Source organism: Embiotoca jacksoni, unplaced genomic scaffold (assembly GCF_022577435.1).
Source record: "Embiotoca jacksoni isolate LCO1_2020_lvr unplaced genomic scaffold, fEmbJac1.0.p SCAF_17, whole genome shotgun sequence".
Lineage (NCBI taxonomy): Eukaryota > Metazoa > Chordata > Actinopteri > Embiotocidae > Embiotoca > Embiotoca jacksoni.
Genome location: NW_027185307.1, coordinates 1,638,371 through 1,651,883, shown reverse-complemented (window position 1 = coordinate 1,651,883; position 13,513 = coordinate 1,638,371). Strand labels below are relative to the sequence as shown.

Below are 13,513 nucleotides of genomic sequence, written 5' to 3'. Positions count from 1 at the left end.
GTTGGTTATAATATGAGCTGAAAAACATTTTCTGCAGCTTTCAACAATTTTTACTCTATGTTGAAAAAAAACATCAATACGGAGTCATTATACACACTTTCTGAATGTTTTAAGATATTTAACATTATTTTCCAAAACATTTCTAGACCTTCTGGTCCTGTGGGTGAATCCATCGTCAGATTGAGGATGATGCAGTTATGTGATGGAAGATAATGCAATTAAACACAACTTCAACTTTTCTGAACTGAAAGAATTCTATCCTTTTTTTTACCAATTAAATTCCCCACTATAAACTAAACACATAAAGTTTGGTTTGCTTGTGGTGGAGATGTTGGTTTTAGACTTGCCGTGTTAAAGGGGAGGCAGGTTCCATCCATACAGGTGAACTCAGAGCAGGTGACAGTGGTGTTCCTCCTGCCGGGGGGCGCCGCTGACACGGTTTTATCTTCATGAACAAGATTTCAAATATATTAAAAAAAACAGAGAATCGAGGGCTGATTGCCATCAAATTTCCCCCGAAAGGTTTTCCTCTCTTTATATATTTATCTTTTTATTTAACCTATATTCAACCAGGCCATTAACATTAACATCAGCGAACTCTCCTCGGTCCTTCCTGTGTGAGTCTGCATGTTCTCCGTGTGCCTGCGTGGGTTCTCTCGGTTCTCCAGCTTCCTCCCACCGTCCACAAACATGAACCTCAGGTTAACTGGTGGTTCTACAAATGTCCCTGAGGTGTGAATGAGAGCGTGAATGGTCTTTGTTTCCGTCTGTCTCTATGTGTCCCTGTGATGGACTGGTGACCTGTCCAGGTGAACCCCGCCTTTGCCCAATGTGAGCTGGGATAGGCTCCCCCCCCCCCCCCCCCCCCCCCCCCGTGACCCTGTTCAGGATAAAGCGGGTGGAGATAATGGATGGATGGATGGAAGCTCTCCTTGGAGGGAGACCTGCATCATCGTCAGTGCTTCCTTTCCTTCATGTTGTCTTTGTTTCAGCTTTCATTTCCTTTCCTCCTTTCCTCAAACAGTCCCTTCCTCCATCCTTCCTCACTTCCTTCCTCACCTCTCTCTTGTCCTTATCTCATGAGAACTCACCACACACCACCTCATCGTCGCCCCGCGGACAGTCCGGGATGCCGTTGCAGACCTGTGACATGTTCACACAGGTGCGGTTGTCACATGAGAAGCTGCCCGGACAGGGAGGTATCCTGGTGGAGCCTGGTGGACAGACATGTCCATCAACACTCTCTAATGTCCTTCATGCTCAGAACTCAGATGTTCTCATTCATATTTACATTAACGCACCACAGCTGTCGACGCTCTCGTCCGAGGCGTCCCTGCAGTGTGGCGTCCCGTCACAGAGCTGGTGGTGGTGGACACACTGGTCCCCGCTGAGGCAGGTCACCTGACCGGGGCCACACGGTGCAGCGCACTGCTGCTCGTCGCTACCGTCCATACAGTCTGTCTCCCCGTCACAACGCCAGGCCTGCGGCACACACTGCTCAACGCCAGCACAGCTGAACTCATAGGACCTGCAGGCTGGAGACACAATACATCTGATGACAGAAGCTGGGGGAGATTTATCTCATGAAGTGGAGAGAGGGAAGGAGGCACAATGAGAAAAAAGATGAGGCCCAGAACAGTTAAGTTGGCCATGGTTTAGTCGGTTATGATCTGGAATAATAATTGCGTATAATCTTAGAATCTGTCCGACCTGGAGTCGGAGTGACAGGTGGGAGTGATGGTGTTGTGTAGCAGTTGGTTGTGTTCTCGTCCTCTCTGCCTGGACAGTCAGAGGCTCCATCACACAGTTTGGTTGTCGTCACACATGTACCGTCACTGCAGGCAAACTGGTCTGGAGCGCAGGTCACTGACAGAAAGAGGACAACACGCTTTACATTTGTGGACTACAAATAAACAGAGAAGCAGAATAAAAGTAATTGACGAAACATATTCAACTGAGACTATTATTACATGTGTATTCACCTTTACTGGGACAGACAGCCTCGTCCGTTCCGGAGGGACAGTCTCTGTGTCCATCACACACTCTGTCTGCAGGGACACACTCGTCCCCTGGACACTGAAACTCTCCTGGTGCGCACACACACCTGCAAATCAGACACGCTGATGACATCATAGGGCCGATCTCATTGTGTGTAAATAGGTGCTTTGAGGTTTTTTCAACAGTAATAACAGGTCAGGACAACAGGTTGGTGTCTGTAACTGGTGTACATGATGAACTGCTAGAAGGTTTTAAGACATCATACAGTAGATAATATTAACACATCTTTACAATGTCTTGTATCATCAAATCATTCACAGGTGGATTGAAATCAGAAGAAGATAATTAAAAGAAAAAAAGAGATAAGTGCTTCAAGAAAAGGCGACACAAATAAAACCAAGTCAACAGTTGTTTTTTTTGCATTAAAGACAGACAACCAGTTGAAAGAGGACACCGACCCCCTCTCATCGCTGAGGTCCCCGCAGTCATCGTGTCCATCACAGCGGTGGAGGGAGAGGACACAACGTCCAGCTGCACACAGGAACTCCCCTTCTTCACACACCACACCGCAGTCTGGCACCACACAGTAACACACACAGTAACACACACAGTAACACACACAGTAACACATAGTAACACACACAGTAACACACACAGTAACACACACAGTAACACACACAGTAACACACACAGTAACACACACAGTAACACACAGTAACACAGACAGTAACACACACAGTAACACACACAGTAACACACACAGTAACACACACAGTAACACACAGTAACACAGACAGTAACACACACAGTAACACACACAGTAACACACAGTAACACAGACAGTAACACACAGTAACACACACAGTAACACACAGTAACACACAGTAACACAGACAGTAACACACACAGTAACACACACAGTAACACACACAGTAACACACACAGTAACACACACAGTAACACACACAGTAACACACAGTAACACAGACAGTAACACACACAGTAACACACACAGTAACACACAGTAACACAGACAGTAACACACAGTAACACACACAGTAACACACAGTAACACACAGTAACACAGACAGTAACACACACAGTAACACACACAGTAACACATAGTAACACACACATTAACACACAGTAACACACACAGTAACACACACAGTAACACACACAGTAACACACAGTAACACACACAGTAACACACACAGTAACACACAGTAACACACAGTAACACACAGTAACACAGTAACACAGACAGTAACACACAGTAACACACACAGTAACACACACAGTAACACATAGTAACACACAGTAACACATAGTAACACACACAGTAACACACACAGTAACACACAGTAACACACACAGTAACACAGACAGTAACACACACAGTAACACACACAGTAACACACACAGTAACACAGACAGTAACACACACAGTAACACACACAGTAACACAGACAGTAACACACACAGTAACACACACAGTAACACACAGTAACACACACAGTAACACAGACAGTAACACACACAGTAACACACACAGTAACACACACAGTAACACAGACAGTAACACACACAGTAACACAGACAGTAACACACAGTAACACACACAGTAACACACACAGTAACACACACAGTAACACACAGTAACACACACAGTAACACACACAGTAACACACACAGTAACACACAGTAACACACACAGTAACACAGACAGTAACACACACAGTAACACACAGTAACACACACAGTAACACAGACAGTAACACAGACAGTAACACACACAGTAACACACAGTAACACACACAGTAACACAGACAGTAACACACACAGTAACACACAGTAACACACACAGTAACACACACAGTAACACACAGTAACACACACAGTAACACACACATTAACACAGAGTAACACACACATTAACACACAGTAACACACAGTAACACACAGTAACACACACAGTAACACACACAGTAACACACACAGTAACACAGACAGTAACACACAGGAACACACACAGGAACACACAGTAACACAGACAGTAACACACAGTAACACACACAGTAACACACAGTAACACACACACAGTAACACACAGTAACACACACAGCAACACACAGGAACACACACAGGAACACACAGTAACACAGACAGTAACACACAGTAACACACACAGTAACACACAGGAACACAGACAGTAACACACAGTAACACACACAGTAACACACACAGTAACACACACAGTAACACAGACAGTAACACACACAGTAACACACACAGTAACACACAGTAACACAGACAGTAACACACACAGTAACACACACAGTAACACACACAGTAACACACACAGTAACACACAGTAACACACAGTAACACACACAGTAACACACACAGTAACACAGACAGTAACACACAGTAACACACACAGTAACACACACAGTAACACAGACAGTAACACACAGTAACACACAGTAACACACACAGTAACACACACAGTAACACACACAGTAACACACACAGTAACACAGACAGTAACACACAGTAACACAGACAGTAACACACACAGTAACACACACAGTAACACACAGTAACACACACAGTAACACACAGTAACACAGACAGTAACACACACAGTAACACACACAGTAACACACACAGTAACACACAGTAACACAGACAGTAACACAGACAGTAACACACACAGTAACACACACAGTAACACACACAGTAACACACACAGTAACACAGGCAGTAACACACACAGTAACACACAGTAACACAGACAGTAACACACACAGTAACACACACAGTAACACACAGTAACACACACAGTAACACACACAGTAACACACACAGTAACACACACAGTAACACACACAGTAACACACAGTAACACAGACAGTAACACACACAGTAACACAGACAGTAACACACACACAGTAACACACACAGTAACACACAGTAACACAGACAGTAACACAGACAGTAACACACAGTAACACACACAGTAACACAGACAGTAACACACAGTAACACACACAGTAACACACACAGTAACACAGACAGTAACACACAGTAACACAGACAGTAACACACACACAGTAACACACACAGTAACACACAGTAACACAGACAGTAACACAGACAGTAACACACAGTAACACACACAGTAACACAGACAGTAACACACAGTAACACACACAGTAACACACACAGTAACACAGACAGTAACACACAGTAACACAGACAGTAACACACACAGTAACACACACAGTAACACACACAGTAACACAGACAGTAACACACACAGTAACACACACAGTAACACACACAGTAACACAGACAGTAACACACAGTAACACAGACAGTAACACACACAGTAACACACACAGTAACACACAGTAACACACACAGTAACACACACAGTAACACACAGTAACACAGACAGTAACACACACAGTAACACACACAGTAACACACACAGTAACACACACAGTAACACACAGTAACACACAGTAACACACACAGTAACACACACAGTAACACAGACAGTAACACACAGTAACACACACAGTAACACAGACAGTAACACACAGTAACACACAGTAACACACACAGTAACACACACAGTAACACACACAGTAACACACACAGTAACACAGACAGTAACACACAGTAACACAGACAGTAACACACACAGTAACACACACAGTAACACACAGTAACACACACAGTAACACACAGTAACACAGACAGTAACACACACAGTAACACACACAGTAACACACACAGTAACACACAGTAACACAGACAGTAACACAGACAGTAACACACACAGTAACACACACAGTAACACACACAGTAACACACACAGTAACACAGACAGTAACACACACAGTAACACACAGTAACACAGACAGTAACACACACAGTAACACACACAGTAACACACAGTAACACACACAGTAACACACACAGTAACACACACAGTAACACACACAGTAACACACACAGTAACACACAGTAACACAGACAGTAACACACACAGTAACACAGACAGTAACACACACACAGTAACACACACAGTAACACACAGTAACACAGACAGTAACACAGACAGTAACACACAGTAACACACACAGTAACACAGACAGTAACACACAGTAACACACACAGTAACACACACAGTAACACAGACAGTAACACACAGTAACACAGACAGTAACACACACAGTAACACACACAGTAACACACACAGTAACACAGACAGTAACACACACAGTAACACACACAGTAACACACACAGTAACACAGACAGTAACACACAGTAACACAGACAGTAACACACACAGTAACACACAGTAACACAGACAGTAACACAGACAGTAACACACACAGTTTGATTACAACAGCTCCTTCCTCAGAGACGTCTCCGACGTCGATAAAGTGAAGTTGATACCTCGCTCATCAGACCCGTCAGCGAAGCCACAGTCCAGCTGTCCATCACACACACGGCCGCCTGGAAGACACTTTCCGTTCGCACACTGAAACTCCCCGGGGGGGCAGAGGGGCACGGGGGTGGACGGTCCGCAGAACTCCTCGTCTGATTGGTCAGAACAGTCTGGGTGGCCATCACAACGCAGAGCCAGGTTCAAACATGGTCCACTGCAGGGTTGGGGTCAATTCACTTAATTCACATTTTAACCTCCCAGAAAGACTGACTGTCAAATAGAACAAGCTAACTCACGTTTTGTACAAAATGTTGGATGGATGTACAAGTAAGAAAACAGTTTTTCAGTCGAGTCAGTTCACCACGAGAAGTTCAAACGTTCCACAAACTGCTAGAAGTTGCATTAAAGCTGGTCATGTTATGTCTGCTCTCCAGTCCACGGGCACACAGGAAGTGACTTCTCCAAGAAGAGGGGGGGCGAATTTGATTGGATGAGAAAAGAAGCTTCTTGGATCAATTCCTTAAATATCCTCAACGTTGATAACCCAGGGTTGTACTTTCTGTGTGTGTGTGTGTGTGTGTGTGTGTGTGTGTGTGTGTGTGTGTGTGTGTGTGTGTGTGTCCGTGTGGGCGTGGCTTCCTCCACTCCTGTCTCCCAGCTGTCCCTCACCTGTTCCTGCAGGTAATCACCTGATCATCCTGTGCTGCTTCTATTCGTTGGTCCGAGGTATTTTCTGGTGCTTCGTACTGACCTTTGTTTTCCTTGTTCTCAGGATCTCCATCTGCTGTGCTGCTGCCTTCGTCCTGCCTCATCTTCATCACTCCGCCTGCCTTCCCTCACTAACTGTTCCTTTTTGTGCTTCAAACCCCTCGTCTGTGTTCAACCTTTGCGTCCCCATCTTGTTTTCTCTGCTGTTTGTCTGTTTGTCAGCAGGATCACAGAAAAACCAGCGGCCGAGTTTTCATTGAACTTAGTGGAAGGACGTAGAACAGGCGAAGAAAGAATCCATCAAATTCTGGAGAGGATCCACAAACTATTTTTCACTTCCATTGGCATGAAGCATATTTTGGCTTTTGGCTCTGGTGGTCCATGTGCACTTCTAGTTTCTATATAAAATACAAAAATCTTAAAAATGTTGCATTAAGTTGTTTCTTCTATAAATCTTTTTCTCATGTATTTCTAATATACTAATTCAAAATGTTCTTGAAAGATATAATGTCTGACCTGAAGATGTTTATTTCAATTTAAATAAATGTACTTCTTTTGATATTCATATGGAGATGCGATTCTTAATGAACTTAGTTTTGTCCCTTTGACACGTCGTTTGCTCCTAGTGTGGATGTGGTATTTGGTCCTCCTACAGCTTACGGGTCTTCATGATGGAGCACACTTGCGTCCTTTCAGTTGTTTTGTCCCCCAATACCTTCAATAAGACTGTCGAAACGTGGGGAATTCATTACATTGTGAGTGTGCAACTGTTTTTCTTTCACATTTGTATTTTCAGGAGCTGGATATGTGCAAATTCAGCCTGTTGATAATACTAGATTAAATGTTAGGACATCAACATGTCATGAATATTAATCTTTATTTATATATTTTTTTTCTTTTTTAGCATCCGTTAATGTCTTCAGCAACAGTTCGACCAACGAACACGCCGTCCTTCGAGCTACCCCCATTATTGTGGTTCAAAATGCTAAATCTTCAATACTTCCGGTAACTAACAAAACCTGGTGTGTTCATGATGTCCACGTGCAGAGCCTGAGCTGGCTGATGAACTGCAGCTGATTCGGACTCACCTCGGTGTGCTGCTGCAGCGGAACTGGTCGGGGGAGCAGGTGAACGGGCAGACCTCGTCTGAACCGTCACCGCAGTCATCCTCGTTGTCACACACCCACTGAGAGGAGATGCAGCGTCCTCCGGCACAGGTGAACTCCGCCTCCAGGCAGGGAGGGGCGGGAGGAGGGCAGGCCACGCCCTCACACCGCCACACGCCATCCTCACAGGAGCTGAACACACATCCACACAGTTCAGCTTTAACACTGCACCTCTGGATTACTTCAAAACATGGAGACTGACTGACCAGTTCTGGCACTGCTGAGTGACGGTGGTTCCAGGTGGAAACATGGAGCCCTCCCACTCACAGGGACACTGGGTGGACACCACACAGCTGTCCCCTGTTCAATAGAAAACATAGCAACGACTGTAAAATAACGTAAAGACGGCACTGAGGGCACCATGACAGGTAAGGAAGTGGTGTCAGTAAAAACACAAGGTTTCCTCTGGAGCCATCTTGTGTGCAAACTTGATATTTTGTTGTGTTTTTGGTTTCTGTCTGTTCCTGCAGCTCTGAGTGCGTCTCACCGTGTCGGACGCTGCCGGCAGGACAGAAGCAGCCCTCCACACAGGAGAGAGCGCCGCACTGGGAATGTGGACTCTGCTGAAGACTGGGACAGGAGAGGGAGCAGGCTGGACCACAGGAGTCGTACACCATCCCGTTCTCACACTGCAGAGCTGCAGCGACACCAAACAGCAGTCAGACACAAACAGACTTAAAGGTGCGTGTGTTGGACATCAGAGTGTTGGACATCAGAGTGTTGGACATCAGAGTGTTGGACATACGACAGAGCTCCTGGGACCTCCAGCGGATGTAAACCCCTCTGCGGTTGCACTCCTCAGCGTAGGCAGCGATGGCTGTACAGAGACACTCACAGTCCCCACCGGAGTCACAGCTGGGACACACAAACAAGACAAGGACAAAAGGTTTAAGAAGAAAGATGGTTGTCTTTGTTAGAAACAATGTTTTGACAGTTTGCTGTTTGTGTATCAGCAAGTGTACAAAGTTCTGACTTTTAGTTTATTACATTTCCTGTTTTACTTTGTGTCTTTGTGTCTTTGTGTCTTTGTGTCTTTCCTTCCTGCCGTAACGTGTTTCAGATCATTTCACTCGCCCTGATGACTTTCACCTGATCCTTGTTTAGTCCACCGCTGTGATCCAAATGAAGTACTTGTTTACTAACACATACTATTTTCAGTGCATCAAGTATAGAAACATGCAGTGCACTCGGAGCACCCGCGTGAAACACTGGACACTTTTCACACTGAACACTCACCATCTCGGCTACGGAGCAGAAAAAGGGAGGCACCACCGACCTGAAGCACTTCACACTGCACCAGCCAGGAAGGCTGGTCCATCGTTTCACACACCGTCCTGGTACTTAGAGTGGACTGCAGGTTTCCATACTCGACACTGAACATAGTTGGAACACTTTTCAGTTCGGATGGTTTTGTCGCTTCGTGTCTGTTCTTCTTCTTCTTCTTCTTCTTCTTCTTCTTCTTCTTCTTCTTCTTCTTCTTCTTCTTCTTCTTCTTCTTCTTCTGCTTTTTTACAACCTGCGTCTCAGATTCAGGCCGAGTCGGCTCCCTGTATTTTTGTTTGCCGGTTTTTTATTGTCCTGACCTCCAGCTTCTGGTGTCATGCATTTTGGTGCCCTCCCCGCCAGGTTACTATAGTAACACGCACATGCATGCCTGGTGCTGAGTGCAATATGAATGGAGCAATAAACATTTTGGTTAATTGGAGGGCAGTAATGTGTATTACCTACTTGTGGCAATAATGGACCAGAAATGGTACCAATATGTCAGCTAAAAAAGGTCTCAGAACATTTAATAAAGGCTTTAAAAATATATTTTTTTAGATGGGAAATGCACTCAAAATATGTTTAAATGAAGTCTCATTCACAGCAAACCCAGCTGACTGTAACCAAATACTGTCCATCAGCAGACAGTGGTAGTTATTAGTTAGTTAGTTAGTGATATTAGTTATTTTTACATACATACAGTGATTTAAATATTTAAATCCCTCAAATCAAACAGAACTCACTTTTTCTTTCCTAAATCCTAGTTATAGACAGATGTCAGATTCCACATTATTAAAATGTTTGTAATTTACAATATTACAACATTAATCCATAAATATGTATTTTGTGTAACATATTACCAGAAAATATTGTTTGCGATACCTTGTGTAGAGGAGTGCTGTCACTCACCCACAAGCATCAAAGACACACCAGTCGTAGTACTGCTGGAAGGGCACCTCAGGGTGGCACCGAGAGAAGAGCTCCTGAGTCAGCACGGCACATTTCTTCCTGGCCCACGTCACTCTGTGGGCGTTCAGCTGAGAGGACAACGTGTGAGAACGTGGACCAGTCTGATGTGACTCTGTGTGTGTGTGTGTGTGTGTGTGTGTGTGTGTGTGTGTGTGTGTGTGTGTGTGTGTGTTGAACTCACAGTGCAGGGGTCCCGGAGGTCCTGGTTGGCCACATCGGGGCAGGAGGGGCTGACCTTCCAGGAGTTTCCAAACAGCTCGGCGGTGGACTCCACGATTCCCTGACGCGTTGTGAAGTCGTTCTCCGCGTCCCCGTCGAAGTTACCGCACAGGCCCTCGACACGGGCCCGCAGGTGGGCCGCCAGACGCACATACACACGCATACCTGGGGAAACATCACAACCACATTACTGCTGGTGTGTTAATCAAGCTGTTATCCACAGGAATATGGGGAGAAATATTTGCATTGACTCTATATTTATGCAATAATAATGAATAAAGTTCCAAATGTATTTAATATAAAAATGTGAAGAAAAATATTATTTTGGCAAAAATACAAAGAAAAATGCAGTTAGTTCTGAGGAGCTGATGTGTGTGTGGTGTGTGTGTGTGTGTGTGTGTGTGTGTGTGTGTGTGTGTGTGTGTGTGGTGTGTGTGTGTGTGTGTGTGTGTGTGTGGTGTGTGTGTGTGTGTGATGTGTGTGTGTGTGTGTGTGTGGTGTGTGTGTGTGTGTGTGTGATGTGTGTGTGTGGTGTGTGTGTGTGTGTGTGTGTGTGTGTGTGTGTGTGTGTGTGTGTGATGTGTGTGTGTGTGTGTGTGTGATGTGTGTGTGTGTGTGTGTGTGTGGTGTGTGTGTGTGTGTGTGTGTGTGTGTGTGTGGTGTGTGTGTGTGTGTGATGTGTGTGTGTGTGTGTGTGTGTGGTGTGTGTGTGTGTGTGTGTGATGTGTGTGTGTGTGTGTGTGTGTGTGGTGTGTGTGTGTGTGTGTGATGTGTGTGTGTGTGTGTGTGTGTGTGTGTGTGTGTGTGTGTGTGTGTGTGTGTGTGTGTGTACCTCCATCCCACAGCAGACTGACCCCGAGCCGAGAGGAGAGCGACACGAACAGCCCGACTCGCTCCAAAGTCAGACCGCTGCCGCTGTACGACTTCGGTAGTGTCACCGGCATCCCGTTTACCGTCACAGATCTACCTACATGTCAGAGATCAGACCAGGTTTGGATACAGTCACTGACTCTGGTAGATCTGTGTTGAAATGACATCATCAGATGTGAATTTTGGTGATAAACAATGACTTCCTCAACAAACAAACGTGTTTTCAAAGGTAACTTCTCAAACCTGCCATTTCACCACGTTATGAATTGCAAACAGCAGAATGCGGTGCGGAGGAAGCCCGCCGGGCCTCGTACCTCTCAGCAGGTGGATGACGGTGTTTCCCAGGCTGAGGGTGACCGACTTGGTGCAGGTGACCCCGGTGCTCCCGCAGGGCACATTCTCCGCCGTGACGCTGAACAAGCCGCCGGTCTCCCTCGCCAACACGTACTGGCAGTCGCCCAGGAAGGAGTAGCAGCGGCCGTCGAAGGTCACGTAGTGCGGGTCGCCGGTTGCCACGCACACACCGGCGCAGACCGCCTGGCTGCAGCGCCAGCGGCGCTCCTTACACACGCTGCAGCAAAGAGGGAGTTCAGACACATGAAGGAATTACAGGGAGCGGGACGCAATCAGACCGCTGCAGACGTCCCCAACGTCACCATGTGTTGCAGTCCTTGGTGATGGTGTCGTTGATGGAGTAAAGGCGACCGTTGTGGCGACACGGACACTCGTCTGGGAGAACACAGCGATCGGCCTGAAGCAAAGCAGAGGAGACGGACAGCTCAGCCGTCAGCTGAGGGACCGGTGGACAACCACGTACATTCAATCTGTGGTGTCCATCTGAACAGAGACCTCTCCGTCCAGACAAGTCACGTTATCTCAATAAACCACAGAACTGCTGCATGAAACCAGTGAGGTCTGGAGAAACCGGCTCCCACGTGTTGCCATTTAATTCATCTGAATTAAATAACTGATGTTATTCATATTATAATATTATTATTAAGATTAATTAAATTATCAGGTGTTTGCTTTAAGACCATTTTTTTAACTTGTCAAACATGTTTGCTTGTGATCTACTCCTCCATTCCTAACAATAAATAAACCACAATATGTAATAATTAAATAACACCTTTCATAATGAACTGATGAGTCTTTGGGCCAGCAGGTGACCTTCACCATCCTCCTCCACATCACTGAACAGAATATTTACAGCCAACATGAAGTTCTTCAAACACGTTTTCACGTCAACAGTATTTGTGTCAAAGCAGCAGACAGCTGCAGTATTAACATCTTCCAGCTCACTGTTTTAGTTTTACAACATCTTTTCTGTTTGGGTTCAGTCTCTCTGCTTTTCAGCTCTTTTTCCAGATGTTTTCAGAAAAAACCCGTTTTGATAAACCAACTGTTAACTAACGTCCTGGAGAACATAGGACGTAGATGGAGATCTGCACGTGTATTTACAGACAGCTTTTCCCTCTCGGGAGCAAAATGAAGACTAAAACTGAGATAAAAGAAGATTAAATATTGGATTAAAGTTAGACACATGAACAGGAGCCGAATGAAAGTTGCTGTTACCATGGTGACAGGGTCGCATGCTTTCAGCGCATCTGCTGCCCCCAAGTGGCCGAGACGTTAATATACGCAAATGACCATCCCTCAGAAATATGATGTGGCATGTAGACTTATCACATTAATAATGTGTGTATCCTGTCCATCTACATGTGCAGGTCCTGGTGTTGGTCATGTGATGACAAACTGTATACTCATATAAAAACACTTAAAATGGCAGAAACAGAGCTGTCCTCTGCTTTTCTGTGTATAATTGTCAAAATATCTGTTGTGAAAAAATGCCTGCAG

General features: G+C 45.2%; 1 protein-coding gene and 1 long non-coding RNA gene across 5 annotated transcripts in view; one reads left to right on the top strand and one right to left on the bottom strand.

Moving 5' to 3' along the window:
* sspo (SCO-spondin) overlaps positions 1–13,513 on the bottom strand; it is a 100,104-nt gene that overhangs the window by 68,171 nt on the left and 18,420 nt on the right. Inside the window, exons 20-35 of the mRNA XM_069151234.1 lie at positions 12,316–12,410; positions 11,974–12,230; positions 11,622–11,756; positions 10,752–10,954; positions 10,511–10,638; positions 9,084–9,193; positions 8,826–8,975; positions 8,545–8,638; positions 8,261–8,470; positions 6,473–6,678; positions 2,457–2,571; positions 1,983–2,104; positions 1,711–1,866; positions 1,302–1,535; positions 1,092–1,214; positions 348–445 (exon numbers count right to left, since the gene is read on the bottom strand). Coding sequence (XP_069007335.1) covers positions 348–445; positions 1,092–1,214; positions 1,302–1,535; positions 1,711–1,866; positions 1,983–2,104; positions 2,457–2,571; positions 6,473–6,678; positions 8,261–8,470; positions 8,545–8,638; positions 8,826–8,975; positions 9,084–9,193; positions 10,511–10,638; positions 10,752–10,954; positions 11,622–11,756; positions 11,974–12,230; positions 12,316–12,410 — 2,436 coding nt within the window. The remainder of the gene's footprint in view (positions 1–347; positions 446–1,091; positions 1,215–1,301; positions 1,536–1,710; positions 1,867–1,982; positions 2,105–2,456; positions 2,572–6,472; positions 6,679–8,260; positions 8,471–8,544; positions 8,639–8,825; positions 8,976–9,083; positions 9,194–10,510; positions 10,639–10,751; positions 10,955–11,621; positions 11,757–11,973; positions 12,231–12,315; positions 12,411–13,513) is intronic.
* On the top strand, positions 8,619–12,027 carry LOC138199285 (uncharacterized). Of its 4 annotated transcripts, none has more exons than XR_011178334.1 (5): positions 8,619–8,706; positions 8,809–9,224; positions 10,754–10,922; positions 11,635–11,779; positions 11,939–12,027. It is a non-coding gene; the product is annotated as an uncharacterized lncRNA (long non-coding RNA). The 4 variants fall into 4 exon arrangements; XR_011178332.1 differs by having other exon boundaries at positions 11,936–12,027; XR_011178333.1 differs by having other exon boundaries at positions 11,638–12,027.